Source organism: Diaphorina citri, unplaced genomic scaffold (genome assembly GCF_000475195.1).
Source record: "Diaphorina citri unplaced genomic scaffold, Diaci psyllid genome assembly version 1.1 scaffold88, whole genome shotgun sequence".
Lineage (NCBI taxonomy): Eukaryota > Metazoa > Arthropoda > Insecta > Hemiptera > Psyllidae > Diaphorina > Diaphorina citri.
This window is the reverse complement of record NW_007377525.1, coordinates 92,367-111,241: the sequence shown is the minus strand read 5'-3', so window position 1 is coordinate 111,241 and position 18,875 is coordinate 92,367. Positions and strand designations below refer to the sequence as shown.

Genomic DNA, 18,875 nt, shown 5'->3' with positions numbered 1-18,875 from the left:
TTTTTTCTTCCCAGCTTCCCACACTGACTTTTTAGCAAAATGCAAAGTTATATCTTAGGTAATAAATTTTCTCCCAGGAACGAGCCCCCTGTGAACGGAGCCCATACGGAGCCAGGACAAAGAGGTAAAAAAATTCACAGCTGATTTTTGTTTATTTTTATTCAAGATTTTCTTTTGAGGTCACTGTGAATTTTTCTCAAGACCGAAATTTTCTTCGACCAACTTTGGACTGCGAAGGCAATTTCTTGCCAGGAAACCAAAATTTGATTACCTGTCCGGCTAGACCCGTGAAAAAATGTCTTCTCGTGCTCTTACCAGTTTGGCATCTTGTGCCCGTAAGTATCTTCCTTGTGATATTTTGCTGAAGATCCAATCGGTACCTACCATACCACAAGTAGAACAGAACATTACTTACCGAATACAGAACATTACTCAACATTTCAATTCACATTCTTTTCTTTTTCGCAAACAAAGGAATGTCTACTTACATTGCCTATTAGTTATGTTAAATTTTATGTCCTTCAACCTTTGTCAACATTCACTCAAAGGTACCAACACACCCATGAAATATATCTATGAATACCTCCATTAGGCCTGCCACACACCATGCATGTACCTATTTGATTACCTGCCTGCCACACATGACATGTCTGTGAACTAGTAGCACACTCACATGGTCATGCATCTATACATGATATGCACATGCCTGTTGCCTGTCATTTCGTCTTAAGTTCACTATTGAAAGCACTGTTGCCTGTGATAGGTCTGTGCATGACATTTTCACACACATACAGGCAAGAGCCACAACAGGCATTCATGCTTGATTATTGTGTGGTGAGCCTTTCTTTCAATTTCTGTACATTAATTGTTTTTTGTTTGATCCAGGATCTCAAATGGTTCAGCAAGTCAGAAGGTCACATGCTTACTCCAAGAAACCACCCGTAACCATTGATGACCTACCTGTACCCCAAGGATCATGGAAAGCTCACTATGACAAACAAAACACCAAATACAATATCCAACTTCTTGTCGGAACTGTTTCTCTCGCAGCCACCATTGGTTACCTGGCTGTTTCAGATGTTTTCATCTGGAACTTCTTCCCCCCTACCCTACCCAAGAAGTAAATGTTGTAGATGCTTTTTATGTTGTATAGATGTTAAAATAAAATTATGTATCAGCTGTTTGATTGTTCCACAAAACTGAAGATGGATATCATGAAACAAACAGCTTTTTTTAAATGATTACAAGGTTTTGTATGAAAATGTAGTTTTGATAAATATATTGGTTTGATACCTGATGATGAATAAAAAATTGGGTATAATACTAAATGGGACAATGATCACAAAGGCACTTCTATCTTGCATTAATTGTGACTTCTCATACCATCAATTTATAATAGCAACCCCTAGTATATAAACCTATCAAACTTGTTAAATCCCTTGAGCAACTTAAATAAAACAAAATGCTTGATTATATTAACTTATTTCTGTCTTATCTTTCCAAATTGTCCTATTTATGTCAATATCAACTGTACATGGTTATGGTCACTGTCATCTGAGAAACCATTGACCCAATGATGGAACTCAACAGTTTGGTGTTTGGTTTGTTCCACCCTAACTTGTGATTGCTTGGTCTGATTTTGATGATGAATTTGGTTTAAACATCAATACACATCAATCAATTTGGGGTCCTAAAACTGAGCGGGCCCATTTTTGGTCCCGCATTACATATCTTACATCCACATGAGTCCATCATGAATTTTTACACTGCAAAAGACCCAAAATCCAGGAAATTAGGTAGATCTATCGGTTAACGAAAGGAAGTCCATAAAAAGAATGCAAATGATTAAAAAAAAAAAAATCAAATTTCTGAATACTAAAAAAAAATCAAATTTCTGAATACTGATAAGTTGAGAACCCCTGTCCATGTGAGGTATCGATCGTGTACACGGTGCTTTTTGTGTGCAAAAGTAGGAGAAGTTAACTATCTTGACATCGGTCACCCCCCCCCCATCCGCCATTTTTATTTTCGTTTTGTTTTGATTTGATTTTTCCATTTTCCAAATCGATTAGAAAATTCGGAAAGAACTTTTTCTGATTTCTGAAGAAAATAATAAACAAATAAACTAGTTACTAGTGTTTACCAAGTTTCCTCATAAGACTTAACTACAGCGACTACTTAGTTGCGAACAAGCCACGAGATAACAAGTAATCAAGTAAAGTCACTGACGTAATGCTGTAGTGTCGCGAGCCTACATTGATTCATTAAGCTCAGCACATGTGAACGTGAAGGTCGTATGTATAATTGTATAGTAGCACCTGTGTAAAGTATGAAATTATGAATATGAAATAAGCTATGATTATCTCTCTAGGAGACGTTAAATGAGAATGTGCCAGGTTGTCAAGCCACAGACATTAATAAACGTTGGAAATTAACATGCAGTCTTGCTCATAAAATTTGATTTTTCCATTTTCCAAATCGATTAGAAAATTCGGAAAGAACTTTTTCTGATTTCTGAAGAAAATAATAAACAAATAAACTAGTTACTAGTGTTTACCAAGTTTCCTCATAAGACTTAACTACAGCGACTACTTAGTTGCGAACATTGGACAGATAACCCCGTAAGTTTTTACCTAACCATTAGTACAGACCTACAGATAAATCTCACATGTCCCAGTGAAGTGCTATCTTTTCCTGCAAAGGACCTCAGCATGCTCAATAGTGTCGACAGTGATCACAGTCAAGTAATGAACAGTTTTAGTAATTCAATGGAGGTGGATCAAAACTCCAGTCAATCCTCGACACAATCACCTGCAGCTCAGGTTATGCAGAAAACTAACATGCCATCATCCACTCCTAATGATCAAATACTCGGCAAAGATAAACTGGATGAGTTGATGAGACAAGTTGACTCCACACTACAAATAGACGAGGAAGTTTATGATACCTTCAGTGAGATAGCCAACGACTTTGTTGATAACATTGTTCACAGAGCGTGTCAACTAGCTAAACACCGTGGATCTTCCACACTTGATCCTAAAGATCTTCAGTTTGTTCTTGCCAAAGATTGGAATATTAGTATACCAGGATATGGTACTGATGAACTCAAGCCTTACAAGAGACCAATGGCCACAGAGGCACATAAACAACGTCTGGCACTCATTAGAAAACATTTGAAGAAATATTAGCAGCAAGGATGGACTGAGAGTACAAAAGTATTCATTATTATTCATGTTATTGCACTTGTAACAAATAATATTTTCATCACACCTTACAAATGTTCATTGTAATTTCATAGTATTGAAGTGCAGTGTATTGTTAATGGAATTGTCTTGTTTAGGTATAGGTGAACTGAACTACATGAAATGTTAACATTGGGACCCATCTACTTAGATATTGAGTCCCAATACCTAAATATTTACTGAGTAGGCACCATTTAAAATATTGATCAAGCTCTGTTGAACTCCTCAATCTTTATTGTATTTTAATAACAAGAAAATTGTTTGAAGTTTCATTCTGTGTGATATTAAGTACACCTGCAGGGGTGGTAAACCAACATCAATTCATGGTCATTATTGTAATGTTTTCAGACTGTGCAAGCATAAAACAATTGATGACAAGGATGTCCCAAGCAGAATTGAAATCAGGGAAAAGGAAGAAAGGTATGAAGAAGAACAAGAAAGATCAAAGTAAGAAACAGAAAGTAGAAAACTCAGAGGTTGAAGACAATGGAGTAACACTTGGTGTCAATGAAAATTTAAAAAGCAAAAAAGCCAAGAAAGAAAAGACAAAACCAAAGGTAAAAGATGTGAAGGATGTGGTTGAAGATAATTCAGTATTTGCTGTTACTGAAAAACTGTTAAATAATAAAAAAACAAAGAAAGAAAAGAAAAAAACAAAAGTAAAGGATACAAAAGAAGAGGTTGAAGACAATTCAGTATTTGCTGTCACTGAAAAGTTTTTGCAGAGTAAAAAAGCAAAGAAAGAAAAGAAAAAACTGGAAGGAAAACAAAAAGTTGAGAAAAAGAAAGAAGACAAACATTTTGCAGAAGTAGACAATTTCTTCCAGGAAAATAGTGATGTGAGTGACATGAAAAGAAAAATAAAACCAAAATGGTTTGATGCTAAAATTCAATCTCTTGTTACTGCTTACTTGGTGTCTGTAGATAACTTTGAAAAGGAACCAACACCTGAAAATACAATAATCAAAAAACGGAATGAAAAGAAGCTCTACAGATTTTTCTATAGGCTATCCACAAAACTTGGGGAAGATATTTCAATAATAAAGTACTGGTTCCATGTTACTAAAAAAGACATATTGAAATCAGGACTTGCATCAAAACCTGATGAGTCTCAATCTGGCCTCTTGAAGATTTCAATATTGAATAGAAAAATTAAAGCAATAACAAAGGAAACAACTGATTGCCCTGTAACTAAATCAGCTGATACACCTCCTGCATGGTTTGATGAAGAGTTTAGTGAGTTATTGAAAACTAGAAACAAGGCTAAAAGGCAATTCAAACTGAATCCTACAGAAGAAAACAAATTAGCTTATAGATTGGCTTTCAAAAAAGTGAAAACAGAGTTGATTAAGAGGAAGAAATCTGGATTTGTAAGTAAACAGCCATATGTAAAAGACAGTAGTAAACCAAGGGCTAAAAATTTTGGTCAAAAAAATGCAAAAGCTAACAGAAGCTTTGGTCCAAAAAATGCAAAACCTAACGGAAGCTCTGGTCCAAAAGATGTAAAATCTAACAAAAGCTTTGGTCCAAATAATGTAAAATCTTTCAACTCATTTGGTTCAAGTAATGGGAATTTCAGGAATCCCAATAAAAAGTTTGGCACAACTGATCCAAGTTCTACCAACACCTTTGGTACAATTAATCATAATTTGTGGGATCAACAGAGCGCAATATTTTATCGAATGTGAAAGACAACTTCAGCGGTAAGCTGCGGCTTAGTTGACACTGACAGAAGCGATCAGCATACCTCTTCGACTTAGCCACATTCTAAAAACAAAACGAAAAAGAAATTAATCGGTTTTTATTTTATTTTTTATTTCTTCATTATTATTATTTTTATGTACATTATGGAAGGTGTTTTGGATGTAATTAGATAGGTACCTACTTACTTGTATGTTTTTTTTTTACTGCTTGCATGGATTATGTAGGTAGGTATCAAATGATATTCTACTGAAGTAAAGCCCATGTCAATTATGTCTAATTTATTATTTTAAATTATTTTATTTTTGTAATGTTATCAGTTATCATCATACCTACAATGTTTTGTAAAATAAAAAATTATTGTAAATATATTTCATATCAATTTGTCTCATTTTTCCGAATGCAAATCTAGATATTTTCAGAGATTAATTCAAGGAAGTCTGTAGGTACATGGGTGGCAGGCTGTTACCATGGTTCTTCTCTATGCAGTTTATTACAACTTGGTGTAAACATTACTTGTCTTTTGATAATATTACATTACAACCCATGAGATGACTACTACTTGATAAAAGCAATACACGTCATGTAAACATAGGTCAACTAAGTTGAGCAACGATGGTCGTGGTTGTTGTATTTTTGAATGAAAAGGCGTGGTGGTTTTCGTTTACAGATATTGCATTTATTTAGTTTTAACACTTAGAACACAAATACACAAAATATAATAAGATAAAATTTTCTTGGGAGCTCCTCCGTCTAGCATGGTCAGATTCCGAATGATGATGGCCGATTTTGTTTACTTGACATCGAGTGCCCAATTATCTAGTGCATTTTTAGTGCCTACCTACAACAGTGGTCCTTGAACTAATGGGTGGCGGAAGGCTTTACATAGGCTATAGGAGAGGAAGGTAAAAATGGATAAAAGTTAAGTGGGTCAACAATCCATCATATTATAATAACGCTATTACAAATTGAATCAAAACAATGTGACAATTTTGAAATTCGTTATTTATTTAATTCACTTATTATTTTATTACTTAAATAATGAAAAAAGTCATTAATATAAAAATTCTGGTTGTCTGAAATCTTTGTACAAAATAAGAGTCAAATATATATAAAAAATTAAATCTAAACGAAGAAAACTGATAGTAAAATAGTGTGCCCTTCACCAAATTTTCAAATACATACCAGGGAAAAGATTAAATTTCGAAAGTGTTTTGGGTATCCTTGAAAATATGTATTAATACGGAAACAACTGATATTTTCTTTCTGATATTATTTTCTCCATCTACACTTTTTCATTCCCTATAACCTATAATACCTACATTCAATCATAATATCGACATAATGTAACAATGCGACAGTAGTAATAAGTACCAAAAATTAAGTACTACTTTTTTCCCATGTTTCCAATATCTACTTCCAGTTCCACTGTCAAAACATACAACACTCCTGTTTCATAGACATTTTCAAGGATACTTTGTAAAAATATTGAAAAACAATACTTTCTAATTACTCCAGTAATAGAAAGTAATAAAAAGTGCAAGCAAATCTCTCTATGTACAAAAATGAGGGGAAATGTTATCAAAAATAAATAAAAGTATCACAAAGTGGATTAAACAAAATTGAAATTCATACACACGAGGTGGGAGAAGGTAAGGGTAGAGAGAGATATGATGAAAGAATAAGAGTGTGAAATAGTCCGAAAACTCCAAAATAAAGGTTGGAACCTACCAAAGTTGAAGCAAAGAATAAGTTAATACAAAGGAATGCTAGAAACATAGGTACTCGGAGCAATACCCCTCGAGGGAAATTATCTTCAAAATAATTCAGTCAAAAAACAAGGGAGGTCGATAAAAAATAAGGACTCATTTCCCCCCAAAATATTAATGTGTCAGAGGCAGTCCTTTAACAGCTAAGGTCACATCAGGCTTTTATGCCTCGCCATTTTTGCTGAAATTTAAATCAGCTCATCAAGAGGCTGAGTGCACTCCTAAATTGCTGGCTAACTCAAAATGATTAACCCTGTCAAAGCAAAGTAAGGTGAAAACCGCAATTTTGTGATCTGTAATTTTGTGCTAGTTTGATTCAAAAATAGGGGAATATATTTGGGTTAAACCTACATGAGAACTCTACTACATTTATCATTGTTCAGCCTTCAAATTTCCGAGTCTCACAAAAGAAAAGATACAAGAATAAGAAAGTTCTGATGATAAAGTAAAAAAAAAAAAAAAAAAAAAAAAAAAACAAAATTCAAAAATTTGGCCAAAAAAAAAAAAAAATTAAAAAATAAAAAAAAAAAAAAATCCAAATGTCAAATATTGGCCATAGAACTAACTAAATTAATCATAGTAGAAAATATATTATAGTTATTGTATAAAATAAATTACTTATAAATCTTATAATAGAAGTAGTATAAATACACACGGTACAGCCACACGCCAAGATAAACCAATAAATAAAAATATCGACTAATTTTAACACCCATCTACGGTCTATGCTTTGCCATCAAACGACACACACGGGGCGTCTAAGGTTATACCTAAAACTATTCATTACGAGTAAGTCATAAAGCTTTTGAACAACTTGTCGCTAAAGTGAGTACAGTGTCATAGTTGGATTCAAATATAACTTCTTCCTAACGCAAGGAAATCAATATGTAAATCCTTTCTCCACATTATTTAGTAATGTCTATCGCGTAAAACCACATTTACACTCTTCCAAAGGAGCTACTGATCTTACAATAACTCCTTTGAACAAAGATGTTGGGATATTCCTCCAATGGAAAAAGATGGGCATGGGCATATAAACCATCAAGAGACCAAACAGTGATGTGTCATCATTTCAGTCACAGCGAAAGCCCATCTCAAATCCGCGGACTACTCCATTCGGCGGTGGTTTGTACAAGCAGCAAAAACTATCCTTGGAACTTGACATTCCAAAAGAGAAAAACATTATTTGTGGGATCAACAGAGCGCAATATTTTATCGAATGTGAAAGACAACTTCAGCGGTAAGCTGCGGCTTAGTTGACACTGACAGAAGCGATCAGCATACCTCTTCGACTTAGCCACATTCTAAAAACAAAACGAAAAAGAAATTAATCGGTTTTTATTTTATTTTTTATTTCTTCATTATTATTATTTTTATGTACATTATTATTATTTTTATGTAATACTTTTTGAGTTCATCCGATTTTGGCTGGGCATTCGGCATTTAGCGCGTTTCTAGGATAATTCCCTGTGAATAGTCTGTGCTGCCGTATCTGCACTCTGCAGTTTTTGAATATCTATTTGATTTAAAGACCCGAGAACATTGGGAAGGTAAATTCCAACAAATGGATTATTTGGGTACCTACAAATTATCTAAAGCTGTGTCCACACATATAGTCGACCTTGTGGGATCAACAGAGCGCAATATTTTATCGAATGTGAAAGACAACTTCAGCGGTAAGCTGCGGCTTAGTTGACACTGACAGAAGCGATCAGCATACCTCTTCGACTTAGCCACATTCTAAAAACAAAACGAAAAAGAAATTAATCGGTTTTTATTTTATTTTTTATTTCTTCATTATTATTATTTTTATGTACATTAATACTTAGTCGACCTCGTGGATTGACGAGGTGAGGAGGTGAATTTATATTGTCGAGCTAGTGTACGGTTTCAGTTGACGTCGATTGACGAGGTCGACCATGTGTGGACACAGCTCAAGAGACCATTGTTATTAGTTGTAGAAATGGTTTTTAATGGCTAGTGAAAATTATATGGAAAACGAACACAACAAAAGTGAAGTAGGTACCCATATAATGCAATAGATTTGTAGATAATTTGTAGATTTGTAGAACACAGATAATTTGTAGGTACCCATATAATGCATATAATGGTCTTTCAAATATTTGTCACTTACCCTAATAATAATTTCACTTACCCTACTCCAGTTCCGAGCAGAATAGAGATGATGTTTGTCACAAACAGAGTATACATGACTTCCTTGGAGAACAGACTGTTCTTCCCTACCTTGGCATAGCGCATACTGTAGGATTTGCTCTTCGGGTGTCGGAACTTCCAATCCCTAGGAAGCAGTGAAAACAATTTCATCAATCTAAATAAGTTTCATGTTAAGTTGTGTCCAGAAATAGTCGACCGGCCGTCGCGTTGTCAATCGACAAGCTGAATCTATGTTGTCGAAGCCGTGTGGACGGTTCACACGGTTCAGTGACATCGATCGACGCGACGGACGGTCGACTATATGTGTGGAGTTGTGGACACACCTTCATACTAGCTCATAGGAGAGTCATCAAATACGTTCGTATTATAGTGCTATACATCCCTGGATAGCTGTTTAGAGCTTTCGGCTCTAATCAGGGATATTCTAATCTAACAAAGACCAGTCTATAGTACAGCCTATCATAATATGAACGTATTTGATGGTAAATAACTTTATTACTGACTGACCGAAATGAGGTAATGTAAGTACAGGAAATAATATGTAGGCAGGTGGGTGCATAATATTATTATAAGTAGATAAAGTATTATTATAAGTAGGTCGCCGACTCCACTTGAGTGGGAAAACGCTATGAAGAAGAAGAAAAAGAAGAGGTAAAGTGTTTACAATGTTTTTTTCTAACAAGCAAGGGGATTTCCCATGAATTTGGCATATGTTTCAATACAATTTGCAAATTTTCCATGAATTTAAAATGTACAATTGTACATACATATTTGAATTTGTGAGTGCGTCAACACATTACACAACACTTTGGTCTTTGTTTTCGCTTGACTTGAGTTTATTCTATGCCTTGCAGTCAACTTCCGTAGAGTACATCATAAATGTGAATTTTTCGAATATCAATTCTGTTTGATCTTTCTTCCACTTTCTTGACCTTCGTCTTCCTCTCTTTCACACACCCTTTCACCCTTGGAGTCAATTCAATTTGATGAATAATAAGGAGATTGAATCTGCTTTGGTGAAAAGTAAGTGCATAGTACCTAAAGAGAATCCAATCCGCCTTCCTTCACGCAAGGTACATATTTGAAATTTGGAAAAAAAAGAATAATTTAAAAATAATAATAATAATGATAATAATAAATAAAATAAACAGCCAAAGGGTTAGGTGGTATGAAACAACAGATTCATTTTTGCGAAGCAGACACTAAGCATACAATGAGTGTGTTTTTCTCTCTGCGGACACAATACCTAATACCTACTGTAGATGTTCAAACTAATTGCTAACTACACTGACTGTACCTTGGTATTATGTTATTAATATGTCACTCTTACATACAAGCAAAAGTAAATTGCAAATTAGAATCTAATACTTATATATTATTATCATCTAAATGCAATTGAGTCATTTGACATTGAAACGTCACTCATTTTTGGTCGCGTTCCAATAAGGGACTACATTATTTTAATATGCACACCTATAAAACCGTTATCATTAGGGAAGGATTAATTCAAGAATATTCTCAAGTACAAGGAATATAGATCTATTTTCAATATTTTTAAAAAACATTTATTTATTTAAACAGGAGTCAGTTACCAATTGTCTTACCTCTCCTAAAATACAGAGTGAGGCGCGGCAATTTCCTTTTTTGTACTTAGATTTCGGAATATTTCACCGAATTGAGAAGGTCTTTACAATTAGAAGTGTTCTCATATTTGCTCATTTTATGAGTCTCTATGGAGTCTATTATGGTTTTTATACTCACTTGGGAGAGTTCTTATAAATAGGAGTGTTGTTTGCTCACACTTCATGAGACTCTATGGGTTTTATACTCACTTGGGAGGGGCTTGATCAGGGCGACTACTCCAGTCCCAAATCCAGTCTGTGCTCTTGTCGAAATTGGCCACCAGTTCATCCTGCGAAGAAATGGAAAAATGATTGAAATTAGTACAATCTTGTACAATAGAATTAGTTCTGTGAAGTCAGAAGAATCAAGTTTTGTTTGTTTGATAGATGTTTAATTGTATAACTGCTGATGTGAAAATTCTCAATTAACGCTTCAAGAGTTATCACAGATTCATTAAATATGTCAAAGCCTCTGAGAGTTTTAAAGCGCCTAATGAAAAAAAAAAGCCTCTAAGAAGCACAAAGTTATGTCTCTGATTTTTAAAAACTTAGAATGACCCACTTGGCTCCCGCCAGGGTCTGCCTGGTTGTTAACTCGTGGGATCTCATATGTCCATTGTCCAAGATGGCAGAATTTAGTCACGTGTAACCCTTATCTGAGAGAACGAGGTCTCAAACAACCTTGAACTTTCGATAACCGCCTCCCTGCTCTGCAGGAAACCTACACATTCGGCATTTTATTTCGTCTTAGAAAATCGCTTATCGGACGCGTGTTTTTCCCTGTATTACTTTCCATTACACTCTGTGATTTTTTTCCCTTCTTCTGACCCGACAAGATGCAGCAGGGTGTCTACCAAAATGGAAAAATAAAATTCCCTGACTTTTCCCGGTTTTCCAGTCCAATTTTTTCAAAATTTCCAGTCTAGTTTTCCAAGATTTTCTACCCTATTCCCACTGCGCCGCAGCCGATTTTTTTTCCAAGCAATGTTCTCAGGCCTGTTAAATTTCTTGAGTCTACCCCTCGAGGGAAATTATCTTCAAAATAATTCAGTCAAAAATCAAGGGAGGTTGATAAAAAATAAGGACTCATTTCCCCCCAAAATTAATTAATGTGTCAGAGGCAGTCCTTTAACAGCTAAGGTCACATCAGGCTTTTATGCCTCGCCATTTTTGCTGAAATTTAAATCAGCTCATTGTATTACTTTCCATTACACTCTGTGATTTTTTTCCTTCTTCTGACCCAACAAGATGCAGTGATAACGGAAGCGTGGTGGGACACTCGACTGCAAAATGAGAGGACGTGTGTTCGAGAGGCCCAAGTCAACATCAACACCCCGTTTTCAGACAAAACAAAAGATCCCATATTCAATAATCACCGTTCAGACAACCAGATATGCACCACGCTAAAAATTATTTTCTCAATCGTGTCATCAACCTGGAAGTAAGCTTTTCGGTGCTTTCCCCGGCAATCTTTTCAACTTTGCATAGAAGAGGATAACAAATTTACACGATAAAAAAAACCTACTTGAAAGATAAGTTTTTATCACATTATTATCTACCAATTTCGTTTGATTAACAACACTGTGTCTCACTCCTGGGGGAGCAGTTGTATAAACGAAGATAAGATTGGAATTGGAACTTCGCCCACGGATTTTGAATTGATTAGCTCTCATCATACCTAAGCTAGATAAAATAAATATAAGGCCACATTTGGTGGCTAAAGAATTACGGGCCGTCGCGTCGCTTGATAAACATAAGGGACCAAGTTCGAGTTCTAGGAGAGACCAAATTATTCCTATTTGATTATCGGCTACAATAGATAGACTGGCTAGTCTTTTTGGTATCATTGAAGATATTCACAAATAAACATAAATTAGGACCAATAGTCTGGGCATAGCAAATGGCACATATTTTAACAGCATTTAATTTACCAGAAGAAAAATAAAAAAATAAAAATAAAAAAAGGAAAATGGGAAGAAAGACACTGATGTTAATGAAGCGTAATACTAAGAGGATAGGGCGTAATATGGTATGCAAAATAAACGAAGTAAAAACATTAAAAATTTCAATGACGTTCAACAGCATTTAATTTACCAGAAGAAAAATAAAAAAAGGAAAATGGGAAGAAAGACTCTGTTAATGAAGCGTAATACTAAGAGGATAGGGCGTAATATGGTATGCAAAATAAACGAAGTAAAAACATTAAAATTTTCAATGACGTTTTCCTTCCTGGTTTTTCATTTTCACATGTTACATAATGCGGTTTATGCAGTAATATTCACATTCAAGGAGATGATATCGCATATAATGCACTTGACATATCAGTTGCAAGATAAAACTCCACGGAACAGTGAACACGACTTTATCAAATGTCAGCAATAACCTTGACATCACGATGTTTTCACACAAATAAACAATGGAGTCAATCATAAAACAAATATTAATAAAACAAATCGATGATCTGTTTTTTGCATGTTTGTTTAGGGTTTTTGCATATTGATTGGGAAGTTCCACCATAACACTTACGAGTATAACAAATGCATTCTTTGCATTTGAGATATCTTTGCATTTGAGATAAGAATATGAAATTTGAAAAAATGAAGGCTGAATGAGATGCAACACTCAGCCTACAGAGGACAAAAATGAACAAGAAAGTGGGTTTGTATCAGCATTAGTCACCTAAAATGAGTCCTGCCATTTTTTTCTTTAACAATGAACCTTCAAGATTGACAAGACTAAAAGGGGTAATAGTCATTATGTCGGCAATTCGATATTGGAAAAAAGACAACAGCTAGGTATTTGTTTGGTTGGACGACCAGAATCGTCTATTAGGTTTTACTTTCTAGTGCAGGCTTGTCCAACCCGCGGCCCGCGGGCCGCATGCGGCCCGCGAGCTCATTTTTGCGGCCCGCGAAGGCCCGCCTAAAAAAAATGAACGAAAATGAGAAATAACAGTAAATATACTAAATAAAATAATAGATCAGTTGCGCTTACTTGGGTGATGTTTCAAAGTCATAGAGCAGGAAAAATGAGGACCAACGGAATTTTTCTTTTTCTTCTACGACTTCTAGATACCGAGATAAATCGATTTAAAAAATACAGGTAAATCGTGAAGTTTGACGTCACGGCATACGCTCCCGTAGGCGATGACGTCATAATTCATTACTCCCGCTTCGTTTGTTTGTGCGCAAACGTTTCTGCACATTTTGACGTTAAGTCTGACGTCACAACTCTTTGAACTTTGTCATTGGAACGGCAATTAAAAATTGAATTTTCGACCTTTTAAAGTTACTTTTTTGGAGTTTTGACCTCAGATTCGAATTTTTCACAACTTTTTACGTAGGAATCGACCTTTTATTAATAATATTTTCCCAATTGCAACTGCTCCATTACATGAAAATTTTCAAATTTATAAAAATTATCCCAGTTCCAGTTTACCTTACAAATTTCATAGTTAAGTTTCTAATTCTAGTACCATCAAACGCCCAAGTTTCATAATAAAAATAAAATTATATTATAATTACATTACACCAGGCCATCCCCCCCCCGTGAGTTAAGTTTTTGCGGCCCACCAACTCTCTACCTTGGTCTCTTGCGGCCCTCGGGTGCCCTAAGGTTGGACAACCCTGTTCTAGTGGGAATTCGATCAAATCTTGAACAGGTGGTGTTATCAAATTTGCAACACATCATACTTGGAAATGCAAGATTACAACTGCAATATATCAAAAGTTGCACTCTTGAGATATTTTCATATTTTCTCAACTAGTGTGGAAGACCCCGTTATAAAAATGATTGAGTTATGAAATGGAACATTGCCAGCCTGTTTCGATTCCTGCTCGGGGCGGATTTTATCCTAAAAAGATAAGGTTCGTGCTCAGAAAGGCTCGTTTTCTCCTATCCTGTCTACCTTCTCTTCACTTTCGGGACGGTAAGACAAAAGACATTAGTAGTTGCAGTTCTCGCTATCAAACCACTTGAAAAAAGAACATCAAATGATTGGTGCAGCGCTCACAGAAGATAAAATGACGTCAAGTGATGCAACTTTTTATTTTTACGGCGATCATAAGATGAGTATTAATTTTAAAATTTTATTGAGGCGTCATGAGGAAATTTGTCAACACATCCCAACAAGAGGGTGTGAATTGAATAAATTTTGGCAGCGTGTTGAGGAAACACGTGTATATTTATATTTTAATTGATGAACGAAATAGCCTGTCAGTGTTGAGCCGTAAATCACATGGAGTTGTGAAATAATGGACGTAATTCGAGTTTCATTGTTTTACTTTGTTTCAATACAAAATAGTGAAACAAAAGATCACAGCTTTCAAAACAATGACGAAGAGAGAACGCCGAACAAATGGTAGAGCTTGGGTTCGAAAGATAAACGTTCACTTGAAAAGGGATCAAGAACTTATTTTTTTAAAGAGGTTTGACAGAGAAAACTGTAACTGCTCAGATTTTATCGTCAAGAAATCCAAAGAGAGAAGGAAGACAAGTTAGGAGAAAGCCAGCCTTTCCGAGAACGACCATTATCCGTTCAGGATGAAATCCGTCCCGGGCGGGAATCGAACCCGCTTACAAGGCAGACGCGCTACCAACCAAGCTACATTACACTGAAAAGTTATGTGGCGCTCACAACAACACTCAACACAAAATATAATCTTACATAGAAAAACGCAGGTTCTCGTTTCTCCACAATTTCCATCTCTGAAGTTTAAATAACACTTCCGAATTCTTGGCCAGCACCTGAGAGCTATGTCTAACTGATGAGTTCAAATAAGAACGAAACGCGTCTTAGGCTGCTCCCAGGTGTTGGCCAAAGTTATTTTGTGACGAAATTCCTGTGTTGCAGAGTTTAGTATGTAGTACTATTGCACCCTACCAACCAAGCTAACTAGGCTGGCAAACTTACTTTATTGGCAAAGTTGATATACACTCCTTTCAGGTGGTCATCTTCTGTAGAGAGTTCTGTGTTGGGACTGTTCGGTGGGGACTTTGGACTGAAACTGAAACAAAGAAAAAAGTTAAATTTAAGGTGATGTTTGGTTGGGTGAAAGAGCTCACGAAGTGAGAACCCTACCATTTGGGCCATACAAATAATAATATAAAAAACATCATTGTTAAATACCTTTTTCGAGTAGTTCCTCCATCTACCTCTAAAGCTGTGTCCACACATAGTCGACGTTGACTGAGACCTTAAACTACCTCGACAACATAGATTCACCTCGGCGATCGGCCATCGATCGACGGGATCGACTATGTGTGGACACAGCTTATGAATCTATGTTGTCGAGGCAGTGTACGGTTTCAATCGACGGCGCGGCGTCGACTATGTGTGGACAACTGGAGACAGCTTTAATCGGCGATTGAAAAGGAGCTCTGTACGGCATATACCCATACAATATTCGTATGCATTTCGTGTGATTATGGTGTGGACGTCGTTTCGGCGTCGGTTGGTCATAGTCGTCACTATCACATTATGACTATCACTATCATATTATACTGTGCTCTTGACGTTCGCGTGTTTCCCGGAACTCATCATGGTTTATTTGTAAGTTTGCAAGTTCATCATGTAATGGAAGGTTTTACAACGAAAGGGGAGTTTACAACAAAATGGGACATGACGTGTTCTAGTGCTATCAAAGCGTGTGCCATTGGTTTCCACTTGAGGGCTTTCACAAAAGATGACGTTTACCTTTGAGGTGGGTGCCGAAATCGTCATTATCTAAGGTTATAGTCTAGGTTGTAGGTGAATCTCTATTGCTTTTTTCGCTGTGACGCACACTTGGGTAATTGATTTTATAAACCTATTTCCCAAATCACGAAAATAGTCCATTACGTCAAAATCATCTAAGATGTAAATGTTGCTTTTTTCGCTGTGACGCACACTTGGGTAATTGATTTTATAAACCTATTTTCCAAATCACGAAAATAGTCCATTACGTCAAAATCATCTAAGATGTAAATGATACCAGCGGTAGGCATAGTAAAATAAAGATGTTTTCATCGACCTTCTTATCAACTTCACCCGTCTTAACTCTGCCTCAGGTTCTAGCAGAATTTTCCAGCATTATGCAACAGTTACTGTGCTCTTGACGTTCGCGTGTTTCCCGGAACTCATCATGGTTTATTTGTAAGTTTGCAAGTTCATCATGTAATGGAAGGTTTTACAACGAAAGGGGAGTTTACAACAAAATGGGACATGACGTGTTCTAGTGCTATCAAAGCGTGTGCCATTGGTTTCCACTTGAGGGCTTTCACAAAAGATGACGTTTACCTTTGAGTAGGTGGGTGCCGAAATCGTCATTATCTAAGGTTATAGTCTAGGTTGTAGGTGAATCTCTATTACTTTTTATTAATATTCAGTTGTTTCGTGCACTCGTATATCTTGGGACAAAAGTGCATAGGATTATTCTAACAGGGAATTCCTCAAGTTGAAAACTAGTATTTCGAATACGAAGTAAAGAAGATATTTTCTTGTCATTTCTGAGAAAGTCAATGCTGTTGGAACTTTTCAAGTTTTCATACTCTTCTCGGATTTGGTTGACTGCCTTTTTTGTACGTGAGAAACCTGAGTACCTATAACACCTCCTAGAATTCCGAGCTTATAATAAATACCTCCCAGAATTCCGAGCTTATAATAAATACCTCCTAGAATTCCGAGCTTATAATAAATACCTCCTTAGAATTCCAAGCTTATAATAAATACCTCCTAGAATTCCGAGCTTATAATAAATACCTCCTAGAATTCCGAGCTTATAGTAAATAGAAATTACTTTTTCCGCTTTGACGCACACTTGGGTAATTGATTTTATAAACCTATTTCCCAAATCACGAAAATAGTCCATTACGTCAAAATCATCTAAGATGTAAATGATACCAGCGGTAGGCATAGTAAAATAAAGATGTTTTCATCGACCTTCTTATCAACTTCACCCGTCTTAACTCTGCCTCAAGTTCTAGCAGAATTTTCCAGCATTATGCAACAGTAAGAAAGTAAATAATAAAATAGAAAAACGAAAAAATTGAATTTAACATTTTAATGCCTAACTCTATTGAAGATAAGGGAATCGTGCTATTAATGGGGGGTACTGGATAATTCTCAATACAAAGCACGATATAGCGTGTGTACAAACCACATACATGTGTAAATGAGAGGCAACATACCTAATACAGTAGAACCCCGATTATTTTAACTAATTGGGACTGAGGGTAGTTGAAATAACTGAAATTCCGTATTAAACAATGAAAAAGGGGGCAAAATTTAGATACAAAAGAAGAAAATGGTTAATAAATATCCCATTTTGAACTGATTTTGGGGTTGAAATAAATAGAGACTTGAAATAATGGAGGTTGAAATAATCGAGGTTCTACTTAGTGTAATACTTGGGCAAAAGATGAGAACGTGATGTAATTCATGCATGGGAAAGAAATGAGAAAAGGTCAGGTGATAGAAGCGCCCTCGGTGATACCCTATTAGGACCTCATAGACCAAAACGCCATTCTACTTGGATACGGGTCAACGCCGTCACCTATTCATAGGATAAACAACAGTATGTTCTATTTACTATAAGCTTGGAATTCTAGGAGGTATTTATTATAAGCTCGGAATTCTAGGAGGTATTTATTATAAGCTCGGAATTCTAGGAGGTATTTTTAGCCAGATGTATTTTGTAAGGACAAAAGCTTGGAAATTTTGATATATCGTTTCTGCGAGCTGTCGCAAATTTATGTAATATAATTTGATTAAGTTTCCATTTATTATTTTTCAATATAACTCTCAGAACATACTGCATTTTTATAAATGGTATTTGGTATACGTATACCCATCCGTATAAGCAGAGCTTGTGCCACGGATGGGGATAGTTATCTTCTGATAGCACATAAACAACCAAGCTTGTAACATACGATTGCCTCTTATTTTAATTTGTATTTTTTTTTTTTTTTCCTAAATCCATATCAAATATCAACACAGATTACGTAAACTCTATGGGCAATGAGTGATACTGTACAGATTCAAAACATCTATTTCATTAGAACAGCAATCAAAAATTGAATTTTCGACCTTTTAAAGTTACTTTTTTGGAGTTTTGACCTCAGATTCGAATTTTTCACAACTTTTTACGTAGGAATCGACCTTTTATTAATAATATTTTCCCAATTGCAACTGCTCCATTAATGCATGAAAATTTTCAAATTTATAAAAATTATCCCAGTTCCAGTTTACCTTACAAATTTCATAGTTAGTTTCTAATTCTAGGTACCATCAAACGCCAAGTTTTCATAATAAAATAAAATTATATTATAATTACATTACACCAAGCCACCCCCCCCCCCCCCGACTTAACTTATCCCCACACCGCCAA

At 35.6% G+C, this 18,875-nt stretch overlaps 3 protein-coding genes across 3 annotated transcripts in view; 2 read left to right on the top strand and 1 right to left on the bottom strand.

The window, feature by feature from the left end:
• The first annotated feature begins 169 nt into the window (after positions 1-169).
• LOC103524184 lies at positions 170-1,483 on the top strand. The gene is made up of 2 exons (XM_008489188.3): positions 170-335; positions 886-1,483. The coding sequence occupies exons 1-2, from the start codon at positions 296-298 to the stop codon at positions 1,122-1,124; spliced, it is 279 nt and encodes a 92-aa protein (XP_008487410.1). The 5' UTR covers positions 170-295; the 3' UTR covers positions 1,125-1,483.
• Positions 1,484-2,461: 978 nt separating this feature from the next.
• LOC103524181 (transcription initiation factor TFIID subunit 12) lies at positions 2,462-4,197 on the top strand. The gene is made up of 2 exons (XM_008489186.3): positions 2,462-3,215; positions 3,591-4,197. Exon 1 carries the CDS (start codon positions 2,712-2,714, stop codon positions 3,186-3,188), a length of 477 nt encoding a protein of 158 aa, XP_008487408.1. The 5' UTR covers positions 2,462-2,711; the 3' UTR covers positions 3,189-3,215; positions 3,591-4,197.
• Positions 4,198-7,373: 3,176 nt separating this feature from the next.
• The window catches only part of LOC103524142 (BCL2/adenovirus E1B 19 kDa protein-interacting protein 3), a 31,123-nt gene continuing 19,621 nt past the window's right edge, over positions 7,374-18,875 (bottom strand). The window contains exons 4-7 of the mRNA XM_026833318.1: positions 10,720-10,799; positions 8,868-9,011; positions 8,370-8,452; positions 7,374-7,933 (exon numbers count right to left, since the gene is read on the bottom strand). Coding sequence (XP_026689119.1) covers positions 8,401-8,452; positions 8,868-9,011; positions 10,720-10,799 — 276 coding nt within the window. The 3' untranslated portion in view covers positions 7,374-7,933; positions 8,370-8,400. The remainder of the gene's footprint in view (positions 7,934-8,369; positions 8,453-8,867; positions 9,012-10,719; positions 10,800-18,875) is intronic.